Below are 19,137 nucleotides of genomic sequence, written 5' to 3' on the forward strand. Positions count from 1 at the left end.
GTAACAAGCAACTACATCTACATTTGCTGTACCAAAGTAATATTTATGTCAGACATGCCGCTCGGTGTTACAAGTTTCTGCTTCTCAGTTTGAGCATTTTCTCCTGCGCGTAGCTACAGGTCACTGCCTTGCACAACAATCAATTACTGTCTCGGCCTCACCACTGAGAGCTCACACCTGGTTACCTCATAGTCATTCAACTGGTGTTCAAGCAGACAGGTCTGACTCTGATTGGAGCTGCAGGCCTCACCTCCCCATGTAAATTCCCGCTCTGGTTTGAGGATGCTCTCAGATTTAGTCGAGTTGAAGTCAGCATGGAGATAAATTGCAGTCTTCAGGCAGACCAGAGAGTGACCTTTCATACTGTGCACTAATTTATAACTAATGCTTCACAAAATAAGACTGAAATTACATAGTTTCCATACTCCGTGCTGTCGTGCAGGAGGTTCCACTTGTGCTTTTCAAAAATGTAGGGTTATAAAATTGTGCATCAGTTTGTAGCCACTGTAAACGTGAGTTGCGGGCGCGGCCAGCAGCTTATTTGGATTTTAAGTGACAAGACGCCGTAAAACAAATCAGACAGGAGCTGAAAATAGACAGAACTAAAAAGACAAAAGATCTGATTATCTAAGAATGAATTTGTGAAAAAAAACACCTTTAAACCACCTTTACATCACTATTTGCAGGAAAGATTCTTCCTCTACGGACAAAAAGCTAAATCTATGGTCAGAATCCCTCAGCCTTTAGTAGAAATATTCAGTTATGAACAATGCACTTTAATCAGGACCACGACTAATTCCCTTTCTAAGCTAGGCTTCAACAAAGCTTGATTCTTTGGTCCAGCATATTGACCTGAGACACAACAGTGCTGCTTGATGTAACCAGCAGGGCTGGAGACTGTGTGACATTGAAAAATTACCTTTGTACTGAGGTGTCTCCTGTGGCGATGGAAATCAGCCGCAATAGCCTGAAAAGCATCTTTATTAGTCTGTAGAGCTGAGTGACTGACATTGGACGACAGAGCGGGTCATGATGGCACACGAGTTTGGTATCCTGAGTGTGTGTGTGCAAGAAAACACCAATCAGAGCAAGCAATTAGGATTTCAGAGGTGTTGCTGCTTACTGACCATGATAGAGACTCATCGCTCTAATCATAGACTAACACTGAGTGGAGAAGTGTGAAGATAAATACTCAGCTTGAGTGAGAGCATCGACCTAAAGAAAAGCAAAAAAGAAACAAAACAACACTTCTCCAGACGTTTAAGATAGAAAGCAATTTGCAAACAATGCAAATTCATTAATCACGTTCAATATTTGAGGTTTTCGTTTCATGAAATCCCCTCGCTGTCTCTTTCATCTGTGCAACAACATTAATCCATTGTGCCAATCAAACTGCAGGGAGCACAGAACCACATCAAAGCATGTCAGGCAGCCCTTTAACAGGAGCACGCCAGCAGGCAAATCACCCCTGTAAGAAGAGTCCCTGGGGGACGATGTACTTCTTTTTCTCTCTCCTCTCATAGAAACACACATGCGTACAGAAGCAACACAGAACGGCATGTAACACTCAAATGATTCATTTACCAGCCCGCCCTATTAAATCTCTGCACACAAACAGAATAAAAAAAAAAGAGACATCCACAGATAAGTGCGCTGTGTTTTTGTGCACATACAATAAACTCTCCCACAGATCCAAACACAAAGGGAACGAATCGTATCTTTATCAGCTCATTGAACCATTATGATCATGACTAGCATTCCTAAAATGACTGTCAGCGAGGAATCTGGCAAATATGACAGCTTCCTTTGCTGAGAAAATAATTACATAGGCACTGACTGACTGTTGGCTTGAAGCAGCCGGGTTCGGCCCAGGATATTTATAACAAGTGCCCATTTGACTTTCACATCAATAGCATAATGAATTCAAGTTTAAGTCAGCTTTATGGCAAAAGGTCAGTTAGGCAAAATATTCTGCATGAGTGTAATAATGACAGGCGAGCAAGGAAAACTGCAGCCTGGAGTGTCAGCTGACAGATGTCCATTAATGTGCTTTGACAAGATGGAGACAGCTTTTAAATGTAAACAGAAATTAAGTAAAATATTTTGCTAGCTAAGATGTAGATGATGATCAAACTTTATGAGGTATGACATCAGTAAATCAGCAATAAAAGAATCAAATAAATTAAATTTAAAACAGTTACATTAATACATTTATAGCTGATCACTCTAAAGACATATTTACATAAATGATTGATTTAATGTCACCATCAGTCCAACACAAAAGATTGATGTATTTTTTGACGTAGTCTTGATCGGTGCTGCTTCTGACAAAACTATTCATGCATCTTGGATTTTTCCATCTTCTGTCATAAACTTTAATATGTGTATTATATAACACAAAACAAATAGTTCATAAATACGAAGGGAAAGGAAAAACATACATGGTTTTAAACAGTCTTTACAAATAAAAATCTAAAATGTGGGGAGTTAATTTGTATTTCTCTCCTTCTTCTCTGACATCTCTTAATAAAATCAACTTCCAGCCTGGCCTTCGCTTTCCTACGCAATTCTGCTGTATTCTTGACTCTTGGCTCTAATTGAGCTTGAGATATTTAGCAAAAGATGAATGAACAGAAATGTCTGTCTGTAGATGTACAAAGCTGGTAGAAACCTAAAAAAAATTGCAGTAAATGTAATGAAAAGTGGTTCCAGAAAGTACTGACTCAGGGAGAAGGGGGCTGATTGTAAATGAACGCCACACTTTCAAGTTTATTTTTAGCAAAATAAAGAAAAACATATTTTATTCTTTTTTCACTTCACTGCGTCACTTTGTGTTAGTCTATCAAACAAAATCAACAAAATGTACTTTGTCTGATTATTACATGAATGAAATGGAAAAGTGACGCAAATAAAGGAGTTAATGTTGCCTATATGCTAACAGTTCAACTTCATATGATCATCTTCTTGGTAGTAAAATGTTGTTTTATGTGTTAAACTGTGATATTGCTGGTAGTTTTTACAGATGCTGGTATAAAACTGAAAAATTATCCATTTCAAAATTGCTGCTTTGCTTGTCTGATGCGTTTATGCACAACACTGAATCGTCCCGTGAGCTTAGGGGCTAAAATATAGTCAGAAAAAAAAGGAAGTACAAATCTTTTGTATTCTACTGTATTACATATTTTATATTAAACTAATGTTTTTCTATTTGGTTTGAATGTTTTTATTAAATAAAAAAAAGACACAGTGATGTTAGATTTGAATACAAATATAGCTTAGGCTTTCTTTTAAGAGGCATCCTAAAAATTTTATAATTTATTTATCTAGGTAGTGGAAAGAAATGTCCAATGACTAATCCAAATTTCAGGAAGAGTGAAGAGATACTGGTGAAATCAAATTTAAAGATTTAAGAGAAAGGCTGCTGTCTTGAAAACAAAATCTAAATAAATAAAAGATGATAAGGAGTAACTTTCCAAAGCATCCAAGCTCGTTGATACGTTAAAATTAAAACAGATTAAAGAATCTCTAAAGAAAACTGCAGCTGTTAAAGACAAAACTGTTCCCCGTAAAATGTTTCCTTATTTAGCTTGAGACAAGCTAAATAAGATCGGTGGACAAGTGTCGCAAGTTCAAGTATAAACGTGCATTTTATTAAATATCAATAGCATTTAATGGTTTTGCCTTTTATCACTTTACTTTCTAATCGTTAAGGTAGTGTGCTCTGTCTAATAGACCTGGCATGAAAATTAACAGTATGTTTTAAAATATCATGCATTCATCAGGGTTATAAAGGTCTCTTTCTCCCTCCACGCATCATTTCCTCACATCATTATGATAGTCATCTTCATTACTGCTATCATTATCAGACGCGTGCGTCATACGCCATCACGATCTCCATCCTATGCATCCTGGCTCTGTTCCCCATTAACATCTTTATGTGCCCCTCCTCTGTGTCTCCACCGGAGGATTCCCTGTCAGAGGCTGCAGAGCTGCCGGGCAGCCAGAGTCCAGAACACTGGATGTGAACCGACAGAAGCTGCATGTATTTATAGGCTATCTGAGTACAGAAATGTGCTGCTCACTGTTCGGGCTATTTATAGAGCCTCTTTGCTGATGTCTCTGCGTATACAGCAGGAGAAGAGATGCTTCTCCTGGGAATTACTTACGAGACTCCCTCATATCTGCCTTCTCCCTCCACTCGGAGCACGTCCGCTCTCCCAACAGCCTCCGTCCTCTTGTTTTACACTTTCTATCCTCTTTCTTCCTGCCTCTCTGCCTGTCTTCTCCGCTTTTCCCATCTTCTAGGAGTCTAAAGTAGCTCATGTCTACATTTATCACCATCCCTTCCCCCACAGTCTGTTTTATGATCCCCTTCTTTCTTTTACCTTATTTTTTTCTTTGATTTTCTGATTCTTTCAGTCCATTTTAACAGTCTCATCTCCCCTTCAAGACAAAAGCACAAGAATATAGCCATTGTGGTAATTATTGTAAAACTTTTCTACATTTACTTTTCCAGCTCATGCAATGCCTTGTAAAGGTGTTTGTGTCTCATGAGCTTTTTACTTCACTGTATTTTATTTGGATTTTGTTTGACAAAAACGCTTAGTGATAAAAAATTGAGTCCTAGTTTGAATATTTTTACAACTAAAAATCTTTAAATTGTGATGTGTGTTAATTTAGCCCACCTCAGTCAGTATCAAACCATTATCTGATTTCAATATTAGTCTGATATCAGTCTGAACTTTGACTAGGCCTTTCACACATGTATTTTCTGAATTCTCTCATCTCATCAGCTTTCCCATTCTCCTGCAGCATGATGCTGCCACCACCATGTTTCACTATGGGGCTACTGTGTTCAGCCTAACGTGTCGTATTTGTTAGTACTCATAGTACTTTGCTAATTTGCAAAGTACTACGAGATCTGGGACGAACATCTTTAATGCTGCTGCACAAAATCTAAAAGCTTACTCCATGTTGGCTTTATCTGTTGTGTTCCTCATGATGCTGACCCCTGATGCCTTTACAGACGCCTGGATTTATAAGGAGATTAAGACTGAGATTCAGAATAATGATTAGCTGGGCAACTTGTAAATGTGATTTTATTTACGGGTGGCCAAGCAGAGGGGCACAGGGAAATATGAAGAATTAAAAAATTGTAACACATTCCTTTCACTTCACAGGTTTGTGCTACTTGGTGCTGTCCTATAACATATATTGAATTAAAATTAAATATGTGGAAAATCAAGGGGGTAAGAATACTTTTTCAAGGAAATGTAAGTCAGTTTTCACTCTTTAGCACATCTTCCAGATTAAAAGTGTCTTCAGATTAAAGATTAAAAGTGTCTTCAGACACTTTTAATCTGGAAATGTCCTCCAAGTGTTAATCTTGCAACTGTTTTGCCATCTGCGCTTAAAGAGAGGTAAGTGCATGTTCAAAAAGAAGAGCCCCAACTCAAACAACTGCAGCAGCTTAAAATACAAAGTCTGCAGCATGTCATTGGTATCAAAGAGAACATTCTTGCATTAGGCTCATTATGTTTGGGGTGCAGCAGGCTATCCTTGAGCCCAATGACATAACAGAATGCAGTTGATGTCAGCATGTGAGCCTTCTAGCTCTATGCACACACACACACACATATACAGATTCCCTGACAGCCAGACACACCTCCTCCCACGTCCTTGACAGCATGTTGTGATGCAGAGTGGCGTCTGCTCGTCAAGCTGACAGACCGACTCTGACAGCATGGTCAGAGCGTTGTAGACGAGAGAGGAAAAAAACAAAAACAACAAAAAAAAACCCAAACAGTGATTGTCAAACGCTTCAATTCACGACAACAAACAGCCCCGGTGGGCAGCGCAGAGCAGCGTTCAGGACCACCATCACTGGTTTGTTAGCCATCTGACGCTGTGTCACTCTGATGCTTTAGCAATGCCTGACTAAACTGAGAGTAGGACTCCCAAAAAGTCAAGCAACGCATGTAAATGAACCATGCTCACATTTAACAGAGAGGGGCAACTCAAAGCACAGGGTTCCTTCATATCTTTGTTACTATACTTAACCGGATTTAAATTTCTAGATTTGTTCTGCAGTTTTTGTAATATTTTAGACATGGAAGTCCAAAAAAATAGCCTTAAACTTGCTTGAAACGGAGTCACGTTTTTCTATGTTTTCTACTAAGAATGGTTTCTGTTATCTATACTGAGTTAGATCAGCTGTATTTCAAAATCTTTAACTCTTTGACTTGTCAAATAAACAAGAGAGTATACAAGACAAGTATTTCTAAAGTGGTGGCTCCCGACCCAAAAGTTTATAGTTTTCAAAAATACCAAAAGTGGAGCGTCATCTATTTACACTCTTTACAGGTAGTGGTCATCATATTCTGTAATTCGAGTTGATACCATCATTTAAAACAATAATAAGACAATGTGACACTAGTTAGAAGATGTTGGACATATTATGTTGTAATTGTGCCCTTATTGTACAGTTAGTACATATATATATTATCTATGTGTGAATCTTCATGTTTCATTTGCCTGTCACTTTGCTGCTGGGACATATAAATTTCACCACAGAGACAATAAAAGTTATTTCTGTTATATTCTGTGGTGGATTTAATCTGAATTCAAAAGGAAAAAACCATAAATCAGCTGAAACTTCAGTGGGATAATGGATCAAAAGGAAGAGATCTATACAGCATTCAGAATAAAGGTTGAGGTTAGAAAGAACAGAGGAAGTAATAGGAGATCAGAGATAATGCTGAGTGGAATAAGAATTGGGCACCAGAACTTGATCAGAACATCTTTATCACGGGAAAGCATCCTACTGGGTTTGGTTACTGGAGTGGTGTTGAGGAAATGGTTAAAAAAAATGCATTTATGGGATGTAAAAAATTGTGATAGTGTTGTTCATGGAACAACGTGGGGAACCGAGGTTTAACAATATTATTATATTGTAATAAGGTTGACGGCGGAAAACATATGTTTTTTAGGGAAACTATTTTTTAAGAGTTGGGGTCTGGGGTTGTTTGAGTTTGGTTTTGGATTTTTGTTATTTTTGGTGTTTCTTAGCTTTCTCCATTTAGTTTGCCCTGTTTTTCACTTTTGTTCTTCCTCAGTGATTCTTGTTATGTTTTTCTTGTTTCTAGTTATTTTCTGTTCTAGTGTATCATGCTTCTTTAGTCTGAGTTATTCTTTAGTATTTGAATTATTTCCTGTGCCACTTTCTCTCTCCCTTCTCCCCCCAGTTAGCTCCTGCTCTAACCACTCACACCTGCTACCTACTTATTCATCAGCCACACCTCCCAGTACTTGAGCTCCTCTGTCTCTCTGTCACTAGTCGCCAGTGTGTTTTGTTACCTTGCCAAACCTCATCATTCTCCTTGTGTCCACCTGGAATCCCCTCACGTCTTCAGTTTTTGTGTTTGCTTGGATTTTTTTGTTCCCCTTTATTTGTAAGTTGGACTTTGTCTTTGTTTAATTAAATTCTCTCATCTATGCTACTTTTTTGCCTGCTGCTTTTGGGTCCTCTTCAACTACTAAACATGACAAAGAGGATATAATGTAATAGAAGTATGATGAGCGTCCGGTTCTATTTTTTATTGCCATAAAACCCCAAAGAAGAAGCAGAAAGAAAAGGACTGGATTGACTGGATATGCAACCCAGACCAGAGAACCAGAGAAACCATTATGTTGCCAAGTAACGAAGAGAGTAGTGGAGGTACGCCTCTCTAAGTTCTGGAGCAGCACATATCCCTCTGTTGTAAATCCGCCTCCCACCATTCAGCGCCTCCTGTCTCTGTGATGGCGGCGTCTCATCTCTGGTTCAGCTGAAGACTAAACACAAACAGACTGGACCCTGAGGAGAACCTCAGAGCTGCTTTGTTAACTACAGCTCCGGTCTTTGAGGCAGAAACATCCTCAGCTGTCCCACTAATTCCTGCAAATTGAGGCTTACGATGTTCAGGGGACACCCAGGGTTGATCTGTGCGCTCTGATGTTTCTTTCGCAGCCCAATATGACAGTACTTAGCTGCTGGTGGATGAAAACTGCATTTTGTAAATGTGAATTACACTTTTTCTTCAGAGATAGTTTGAACTTGTGGATAAACGCTGCACATTTTCTGTCCTATAGTGGTGTGTTGGACTCAGATTTTAACACCCACATGTCCCCTTCAGCTTGAATTTAAAGTCACGTAAATAACAGACGAGTAGTAAAATGTCACTGCTGTGATTTTTGATTAAATGTGCATAAAGACAGTAGAAACTGCTCAACTGCAACTGTCAGCACAATATCTCGTTTTGCAACACTTTCCACCACAAAGGACAGCTAGAAAGCAACACTTGGTAGGTTATTACACTTTAATATAATCTTAAAAACATATTTTAAGATTATGTGTGTTACATCCTAACATGGATGAACACTCCCCGGACCCTGAAGGAGCTGCTAAAGCTCACGGTGAATGATGGGAACGTGTTGATGAAAGAAAAACGATAAGACTTGGATAAATAAATCTTAACTGCAATCAGTACTGTCATTTCAATCTACAATAATTATATCACAATCACATGTTTTCCCAAGAGCTTTTAAAGGCTTCATTTATTGTAAATCACTGTGAAAACAACTGCACTTGTTAATCATTATGAGACTTTAGTGCTGTAAATGATACATTTTTTCTGCACATTAGAAAATGCTAAAAGGAATTCTCAGACTTTTCTCAATCGTGAACGAAGACTGAAAGTGAGTTTTTGCAACAAAGATACGATAAGATTCATCGAAAAGATGAAGAGTAGGAGTCTTCATTACACTGTATATGCTTGGCAACATGATGGACAGATAATTACAGAGATGTAATTACTACATTATCACAGAATAATAATAACTGTTCTGTTCGAATAAACGGTTGGAAGGTGACTGTAATTGAAATATCATTGCAAAATGGGGGATAATGTGAACAAAACGGGCACATGGCGTCCTTTAGGATTAGCAGAGAGAAGGTGTTAAGGTTCAGCCAATGCCCATTACCACGGCCGTCACTCTGTCAGTCGGCCTGAACGGCACTAAAACACAGCCGACAGTCTGAGCGAGGCAGAAAACAAGAAGGACAGAAATGGAGGTGCAGACTGCTTTTCCAGCAAATCTACTGTCAAATTCGACACTGGTGTTAAACACAGTAACTAGCTGCAAAAGATACATAAATCTTCTGCATACACCATTACCAGAGTGTTGCTACTTAAGCTTTTCACAACCTTTCCGTCCTCTGAATGGTGATGGCGTATGAGTCACTGCCAGAGGAACCTTTATCACAATGGTTATTAATCGCTGATATTGAAATAACTTCCTCACTGTTATTGAAAACACTTTAACATACTGGCAACAACAATTATCAGCCTGAATGACTGCCCTTGGGCAAAAAATTATTAAAAGGATAATAAACAGTCAATTCACTTCTGCAGTTATGCCTGAATGGCGTTTTAGGCTGATCCGACTAGAAAACTCTGGATATATGTTGTAAAGTATACACACTAACTTTATTAGTAGTGGTGGGACTTGATTAAAAACATTTTAATCGAGTTAATTACAGAGTTTGCAATGAATCAACATTTTAATCAAAACAATAGGTCGACAAAATAGGCAACATGTTCAATTCAAAAAGCTTTTTCACAGATAAATTATTGGATAAATAGAAATATGAGCTCAACAACAAAGGTGGTTATAGTTTTTATACATATTCAACTTCCAAGAAGGGCTGCAACTAACAATTATTTTCATAATCGATTATTCTGATGATTAATTGGATGAAAACAAATAGAGAACTCCATGCAGGTGAAGCCTGGCTGCCATCGTGTAGGCACTCCATGAAGCTAGCAAGCCCTCAGGAAGTTGACCTCAAAGAAAAAGTTAGTCTTCAAAATAAAAGCATAACAAGGCATTTTTCTTATTGTGTCTGATTGTACCTGAGTGAGGGAGTCGATTTACAGCACCCTCACAGTAACTTCTTTGAAAAAAATACTTATTTTGAAATGTGGACTGTGGAAGTTGACATTAGCGTTGAGGACGTCTGAGCTGCTGCAACATGTTTTACATTGACATGGTACTATAGAGTTGAATAGTTTTGGTTCTAGGCTAATTCTTTTTTTGCACAACTTACACACAACAAAAGTCTTTTCCAGCTTCACATCAGATTGTTTTGAAGCAAAAATTAACCCCAGTGAGTCAAGAAAAGCGGCGTTGTCGGCCATCATTGTTGTTTGCAGATGACAGGTCTGTCAGATTAGCACAAGACAAAGGCTCTGAATTTTTATATGTTAAAAAGAAATGAAAGCAGGCAAAAATAAATAAATAATTAGTTGGGTTAAAAAAAATTAACATGTTGATCTCTATGTAATTAGGAAGGAAGGAAGGAAAGAAGAAAGAAAGGAACAAAAGAAGAAAGGAAGGAAGGAAGAAAGGAAAGAAGGAAAAAGGAAGGAAGGTAGGAGTGAAGTAGAGAAGGAAGGAAGGAGCAAAGGGATGAAAGAAAGAAAGAAGGAAGGGGAAAAAAGGAAGGAAGTTAGAGGGAACAATGTAAACAAGGAAAATATTAATAAAAACATAGAAACTTTTATTCTGGCACAGAAACTCAAATACCAGACTTTTCTAGACTGTGTATTTTGTAAAAAAAAAAAAAAAAAATTGCTGTCAATGACGGTAGGTAGGTTATGACATCACAACCTGATCTTCCTTCAGTTTTCACACTAAGTCTGAAATCAAATCTAAAACCAAGAGAAAATCTACCGTGGTGAAAATGAGGTAATGACAGACAGAGAGAGGCAGAAGTTGCTCAACAAAGGAATCATTCAGTGGATTCAGTAACAAACCATCAAGACACCAAAACTAAACTTGTTTGAAAAATTTGATCAACGCTGAATCCAAAAAAAACCATGGCTGTGAATCCACTGACTCATGCTCCACGAACAAGGAGTAACAGCAAGTCATCGAGCTGATTCATGAGTTGTTCGATGCATCGACAGAAGGAGGACCTGCCGGGGAAACGAGGCAAAAGGCACAGAGAGAGAGACAAAACCCAGATTTCATGACGAACCCGCCGGCAGGAAGCGTCTGAGTGACGGCTTGTTTGTCCAGCACGCCGAAATTTTCCAAACACTTCCAAGAGAGACGTTATTATCTCTTTATATCTCTGTGTGTGTTGTGAATGTGTGCTGAAGGGGGTAGGGCATCACGACAACGCAAGCCTCCAGACAAGAAGGTGGTTGCCGTGGAAACCTCGGACGACTGAGGGAAAAGAAGGAGCGATAGACAGCGAGAGACGGACAGAAAGAGCGTGTGTGCGATGAAAGAAATAAAGGGGAAACATCCTGAGGCAAAACTAAAAGGGGAGAAAAAAGAGAGGAGGGGAAAAAAAGGCCCTGGGAGGAGTGGAGAGCATCTTATTTAAAAAGAAACAAAGAGGGAAAAGAAACAACTACGCTGAAGCATTAGGATAGTGAGATCAGGGAGGAGTGGAACAGCAATGAGGAGAAGAGTACGGACTCACAGGGAACGGTGCGGAGGTAGAGGTTGTCTCTGATGATCTGCTGGTGGTCGTGGTCCACTGAGCCCTTGGAGAAGCGAAGGTTGAGGTAGTGCCGCAAATCTTTGTCAACTACCCCCCCTAAAAAAATAACATAAAAAGAGTTGAGTCAGGATCAGGTATAAAGAGACGCTTTGCTCAAATGGTCTCCGAAAATCTACTGAAATGAGCTAAAACGAGAAGCAGCAAGTCAACTCTTCTCAAACCTGAACACTTTTATATGTTTTGTGGAGGTCAGTAGTGTTTTAGAGAAAAGGCTGTTTTATTCATTTGTACACTTTCAGCCACTTCAGAAAGTATAAGCAGTCAGATACTACTACTTTGACAAAAACTGGGCCAGTAACAAGTTTAGATTTATCTGCTGAGTGACACCAGGGAGTAGAAACTTTTTCCAAACCTAAACAAACATCTGGTTTCTAGAGAGCACTGCTGATCAGTGAGAAACAGGATGTAGCTACTGGCAGCCATACATGCTCATCTAAGCATTTATTTTATTTTTTATAACCAACACTATGCTACACAATTTAGTCTACAGAATGTATCCTCACAGTTCTTTGTCTAAGCTTGTAATAAGTTACATTTGACCTCAGTTTAAACCACAGAAGTTTCTTTTTTAAACAACTCTGCAATCAGCTAATCAGCGGCTAATCAACTTTGCATGTAGCTAATTAAGATGGCTGACAATTAGCCACGGTGGCTAATAGTTTTTTGGCCTGAAAGAGAACTCTCCAATAAAGCTGCAGCAAGTAGCTATTATAAAAATATATTTTTACATATTGATGTGGAGCAGCAGGGATGTGTAAGGTTTGTTTGTTCAAAGCCCACTTTTCTCAGGAGTCACTAGAACTCCTTATTCAAGTTGTTAGACAGAAAACCAGATGAGTTTGATATTGGTTGGTTTCAATGACCAAGCTGATGAAGTCAATAAGAATGTAGATGACTTTAATAACTGTAGCAACATGTTTACTAGCAGGCCTTGTTCAATACTGTGAGTCAAACAGATTTCATGAAACAATAAATACAATTTCAAAGACTACTAACACATATGTGAGGTTGGTTTGACTTTAGGTAGCCCGATTTTCAAGTACAATTAATTACTTGCAAGTAAGCCAACACATTCTCACTCCCACGAGTTGGGAGTGAGAATGTGTTGAGTAAGCAGTCATTGTTGGGGTCAGTGAGCAGGTCAATGGCTGGTAGCAGCAAAAGTCCTTTCAAATTGCACTTTGACCTGGATTTTATGTATATAACCACATACTTAGGAATATCATGTGATTGTATACTGGGACATGGCACACAAAACTAAAGCATCACAGGGCAACACAGAGACTCACAACATTACACAGACACACTTATACTTAAACAATAAACAATTAATCTAACAGTCATGTTTTTGGACTGACTGGAAGCAGGAGTACCCAGAGAGAACCCATGCATGCACAGAGAGAGCATGAAGACTCCTAACAGCATCGCGTTGCCTTTTTAAAATAAGAAAACCAGCAGATTTTGTTGATGGTTGTGTCTAGTGAGCAGGTTTACGAAAAAAAAAAAAAACATTAATAATGTGTTTTTTTTCTCTAAACCTAAATTATTTAACCCCTGGAAGAACATGTTTACTAACCAGAAACATGTCAGTAAACATGCTAAAATGTATTCATTATTTATAACACTTATATAGAACGATCCTAAATTTTAATGTTTTATTTGCTTTCCAAGTCAGACTTCTAACTTTATGACATATTTTATTCATCCAACCTTGATCCAAAAAAACATATTTTCTAAATATGTGAAATGCAACATGGGCAATATTTAACTTGCTAGTTGGAAAAGCAAAAGACTTGCTAGACAGTTAAATCTTAAATCTGCATAACAGCAGCAACAGGTAATAATGTGTTTCTGTCTGGATTTATGTAATTCATCAGTGTAGGAACTTTGTTACAAACATGTTCAAACACTAAGAAATGCAAGAAATTGTTTGTTTGTTTGCTTGTTGGGTTTGTTTGCAGCTTCAATTGAGCCTAAAATTATCATCTTGGCTGATTTAAGTTGAAATTCATCAACATTCAACCAGAAAGTTTGTTTCCGACAAAATATGTAGTTTTCTTTTTCTTTTTTTTTTTTTACATTTGATGCCAAATGTCCAATTTTGTAATTTTTTTTACACCTTTCTGAATAATTAACTATAACATCATGATTGGTATTGCAGTAATCACAATCTTGGACTGCAGAGTGGCACAGTTGGTAGTACTGTTGCCTTGCAGTAAAAAGGTTCTGGATTCAGTTTGCATGTTTTCCATGTGCATGTGTGGTGGGTTCTCTCTGGGTCCTTCAGCTTCCCCCCACCATCTAAAAACCTGACTGTTATGATAACTGATAACTCTAATTTGTCTGTGTGTCTGTCCTCTGTGTCGCCCTGTAATAGTCCTGTGGACTGTCCAGTGTATAAGCTACCTCTCTCCCAGTCATCGCTGGAAATAGGCACCAGCGAACCCTTGACCGTTCAAGAACAAGTGCGTATAAACAAAGATGGATTTATTAATCAGCTTTTTGCATCACCCTAATTTTATCTCCTGCTTCCTTCCACAAATTCTTAATCAGATTCAAGACTGAAGTCTGAACAAGCCACATCGTAACGTTACCTCAGGTCATAGAAGCATAGATTAAACCTTAATCTGTCTGCAATTTGAATAATTTTGTGATTTATCTGTATATATACACTTAGAAAGCAGCAAAATCCATTTTCACATCAGGGCATTGAGAATCTCCAACTTTCCAAGTCAGAATTCATATTTTGGGAGGTAAATTTTCTAAACTCAAAATTAGACAATTCTAAGTTTCACGTTTATTTTAAATTTTGGATTAACCACGTCTAACTTGCAAGTCAGAAAACCAGTGAGTTTGGCTCATTGTGCAGAGTAACTAAACTGTTAGTAGCACAAGTAAAAACAATATGCTTTCTATGGGATTTTATCATCTCTTACACATGAAGTGACCATATTGTATTGTAAGGCCAGAGATAGTGGAGAAAACTTTGAGTTTTTGGGAGGGGTTGGGTCATTTCTGTTGTCTGAAACTTCACAATAAAAGGTATTTTTGGTATCAAAAGCACCACTTGCCATGCTTTATAAGCAACACAAGTTACAAATTGAATGTTTAAGGCATTCAGGCTTGTAGTTCGTGCAAACCTTCGCAGCCAAATCAAGCCAACCAGTACTACCAGTGACCCAAACGCACACGTCAGGGTAATTGTGTAAACCGGTGATCCCATAGGGACTTAATGTGCGATGTCAGCAGGTCAGGTAACAAAGGCTACAGAGGACAACAGCTCGCACCCACTTTTCTCTACGCTTCTCTGTTTCCATAGATTACATGCTGTATAAGCTTTTTTTCTTGTCATTAAGTCACTGAAGTGCAACACAATAGAACTGAGCAAAGAACACAACTGTACGCAGAGGAGTAAAGAGCAGGGAAAGATTCATGAGAAGGTCCACAAATAGTTTCTCCTGCCTGCATCTAAAACAAGAGAAGCCCAGGAGGACGAGAGGAGGGGAACTCACTCTACACGCAACATTTGGTATGCAATAGTATTACATCTGACAGCGGAAGGGATGAGGTTACATCCTAAGCATTTACAAATGACAAACATGTCTTCCCAGTCATGCATACAATATTGACCTCTTGCCAAACTGAGTCAACAGCCTTGGGCCTACAAGTTGATGCAGCGCCTACCTGTCAGGGGGGGTTGACACATTGCACTGGAGTGGAAATGCATCGGGCCCCAGTGCAAACACATGCACACGAGTCCCTGACACAGGTGACTCTGTGATTCTCAGAAAACAATAATGCATCGTCCGCTCGCACAAACTGAGACCATTTCATCACTATTTTCAGAAAAGCCAGAGGAGGAATGAGGAGAAAAAAAGGAAGCATAGGTAAAACCTTCATCAACATCAGGCCTGACTGATAAACCACTCTGCTTTGTATTCAGACACAGGCTTCATGTTGGGCATGCAGACACCAACACACACATATTAATACATGCACACGAGTACACACACACAGAGAAAGACAGAGAGAGAGAGAGAGAGGTTGAGATGAAGATAGCCAGACAGTGAAGAGGGAGTGAGATCCATGCACCTCAACAGCAGCTGGCCCAGATGTTGATAAAAAAAAAAAGAAAAAAACGTCTTTCTCCACAGGTATATATCCACTGACAGCCTGTCCTCCCTGGCGTCCTCTAGCTTCACATCCCACCGCCACACATCTTCCTTTACCTTGGTGAAACCTCCCCGTCTTCCCCGTCTTCCTCTGCTTCCCAATTGCTGCTCCGGCACACAGCAACCGGCTGCAGCCAATTTTAATCCCAGAAGATGACGACCGGGGTGTGGGGTGTGGGGGTGGGGGGGATGGTAGATGGAGAGAGACACAGATAGATGGAGAGAGACGACGACCGTCAGGAGGAGGGAAAAAAGAGGAGAAGAAGATGTGCCAGTGGGAAGCCGGGCTCTGAAAAAAAATAGGAAAAAAAAACCTGCCAGCCGATTGGCCAGGCTATTTTCACAATCCTGCAGCATCCTCTATCTGCTTCTGATGTTACTGCACTAGAGTGTGCAAGTGCATGTGTGAGGGTGTGCAAGACAAAGACAGAAAAGCTGTCCGACAGCAGCGTAAAAATGCTCATGCATGCGAAGGCATTCGTAGATGTGGGTTTCCATTTTTGTGCATGTCTGAGTGCAGGCAGATGCCCTCAGAAATTTCTCAAATACGCAGCATCTCACCCACCACACGCTCGCCCAGTCTGACCTTGTGTTTACGTCACACAACAGGAAGAAATACAGCAAAAAGCAGCAGCAGCAGCAGCATATGTCACTCTGAGGTTACACATAGCTGTACGCACATGGAGGGCAGATGAGCTCACAGCTGCAGATGCCAGTGAAGATGCCTTGGGCAGTTTTTTAAGTGAGGTTTGGTCAAGAAAACAGAAATAAACAAACACCGGCACAGAAACACATGCTGATGATATGAGCCGAGTCTGCAGGAAGGGTTGATTTGAAAATGCTTGACTGGTTTAACTGTGCAGGACGAACAATACCACAGATATCAAAAACTAAATAAAACATTACGGCTGGCTTTCTTGGTGATTGGTTGCATCAAGAAAGCAAAAGAATAGACAAGACATGTATAAGATATACCCAGATCTCAGAGAAAGACAGTGCTATCAATCTCAACCCCATCTAGGCAGACAACATCCACTACAGCTCCTGCTCACAGAGAAATACAGTAGCTCAGCCAGTCAACACTGACTCACTGTAAAGTCCGTTTATCCAAAACAAACACCCAGGAAAAAAAAAAAAGAGAGAGAGATGAAAATCTGTGCCACCATACAGTGACTTTCAACAAGGTGGCCTATTTACAATCAGCTCCAGATTCCTCGCTGGAGTCCAGCAGCAGCTGGTACGCCTGGAGAAAATGGCCTTACCTCCACCATGGACGGGAGGAGAGTCTCTCCAAGGTACTGAGTGCTTGATAATTCCTGTGATGGTGTGTTCAAAGTGCAATGTTTTGTTTTTTTTTTTTGACTACACACCATTTTGAATGAAGGCAAAATGTTCAGTTAGCGTTTTCTGCTAGTCTTCCTTCACCTTTATTTCTTCCTATTCTTCCATAAAGGCCAGAATTGTTGACTGCATGATAATAGTTGTTCTGATGACAGCTTCCCCCCACCTGAGCCGTGGATCTCTGCTGTTCCTCCAGAGTTACAAAGGGCCTCTGGTCTTATTGCTGAGCTTGAGTTACACACGTGTATATTTGAAGGTGTCAGAGTAACAGATCCACAACACACCTTTCTGATTTTTATTGATCGAAATTAATACCACGTCTCACTTTCCTTCCACTTCTCAACAATGCATGTCACATAAAATCACCATTAGATGCACTAAAGTCTGTGGTTTAGAGGATTAAATGTTTGCACTCTTCCATATATTTAAGAAAGCACTACAAAGTTAATGTGAGGTTCTCATCATAACAACGCCCAGAGCAGACAGTTAAAATTGCAGGTTGTCCAGTCAGTAAATATCTTCCTGTTGATCTGACTCCCTTTTCTCTCACGCCTTTAAAGAACTTGATTCCTTTTTCATCGAAAACATGCAACTGTGGTGATCCTGAATGCACAAATGTAGCAATCATCAGAAAAACCTCAAAACTCTTATGTCAGCTACTTCATCTTGTAGTGCTTGTATGCTGGGGTAAATGAGATAATCACAAACTTTAACATAAAAGCAAGTCAACATGATGATACAAACTACGCAGGAACAGATGCACAGATGGAACAACAGTGCTTCGGTTTAATGGCTGGAATCAATCAGAAGCAACAATAACGACGGTAAAACTCAGCACATATAAAACCCAATCACTGAGGAGAGTCGCTCACTGAGCTCATGGGGCAAATTTCACTCATTAAGAAGTGGAGTTTAAGTGAATATCGCTCAGAAATGACTCGACATGTGTGCGTTTGATGGGAAGGGACGCTGATGAGCCAACCTGTTCATTTCAAAGCTCCTCTTCAGCATCGCTCACAGTTTGACAGGACATGGACTAACAAGCACACACAGTGGCACAAATAAGAGAGAAGCGCCGTTAGAAATAACTTTGATACAATTTTTATAGTTATATTTTAGACTTTATATTTCATTTTCTTATAATTTGCTTTTTGTCTTGTTTTAAATTAATTGTTGGGGAAAATAAGTGTCTGATTGTAATCTTCCCATCCTGCATGGAAGACAGTTTGTATATTATTACATTTTTAACACAGTCAAGCTGGTAATAATGCACTTTTTTGTCAAGGTTGCTCTGAAGTGGGTTGTAAATCTTAACCTCTGTGGACTCAGTAGCGAGGAACACACATAATTTATTTTGATAAGTTGAAACAGCATCCAGGCTGACCCGTCAAGTTAAGCAGCTTCAAAAGCATATGATCGAAGAAAAAAAAAAAAAATAGACTCCATATTTGCTTCAATCTTTATACCAGCTGCTTTTATTCAGACAAAACATACAGAGAAACATTGTTCTCCTGCTTCATAACCTTTTGCTTTGCTATGAGCATATTGCATTTTGTTCATATTGCTATGAACAACTCAATACTTATTGTTTCAGCTGCGCTCTCCTGGACAGTTTGGGACGTCTGTGTAAACCATGCAGAGCAGATCACGTGACGCAGAGAAACCAGGAGTCGCAGCGTCTCTCTGTTACCGTAAATGTCACTGGAAGTGTGAATTGATTAGGACGATCCTTTCAGATTTCCAAGCTGTGCATAAAAAAAACACACTACGGTTTTTCAAAATAGGCTAAAAACACAATCATAAGGTTTGGCTTTGGAGGTTGCAAACAGGAATTTATTTAATCAGAGTACCGGTAAAATAAATCGTCACAATATATTTTTTTCACGGTGCAATAAATGACATTATTTCATGCATCTTAACAAAACAAGCACATTTGACTTAAAAACTCGAATAAACAGAACAAAACAAAACTGTTTATTACACTACATCCTATTAAATTCTTTATCCCTT

At 39.2% G+C, this 19,137-nt stretch overlaps 1 protein-coding gene across 11 annotated transcripts in view; it reads right to left on the minus strand.

Moving 5' to 3' along the window:
* magi2b (membrane associated guanylate kinase, WW and PDZ domain containing 2b) overlaps positions 1-19,137 on the minus strand; it is a 108,618-nt gene that overhangs the window by 69,053 nt on the left and 20,428 nt on the right. For 10 of the 11 annotated variants that reach the window (XM_028000402.1, XM_028000419.1, XM_028000428.1 and 7 more), the window contains exon 2: positions 11,534-11,650. In XM_028000402.1, the coding sequence (XP_027856203.1) occupies positions 11,534-11,650 (117 nt within the window). Of the gene's footprint in view, positions 1-11,533; positions 11,651-15,706; positions 15,834-19,137 lie in introns of those variants that run through there. The other variant, XM_028000444.1, reaches the window with a different exon arrangement.

The sequence above is a fragment of the Xiphophorus couchianus genome, chromosome 2, assembly GCF_001444195.1.
Source record: "Xiphophorus couchianus chromosome 2, X_couchianus-1.0, whole genome shotgun sequence".
NCBI classification, from domain to species: domain Eukaryota; kingdom Metazoa; phylum Chordata; class Actinopteri; order Cyprinodontiformes; family Poeciliidae; genus Xiphophorus; species Xiphophorus couchianus.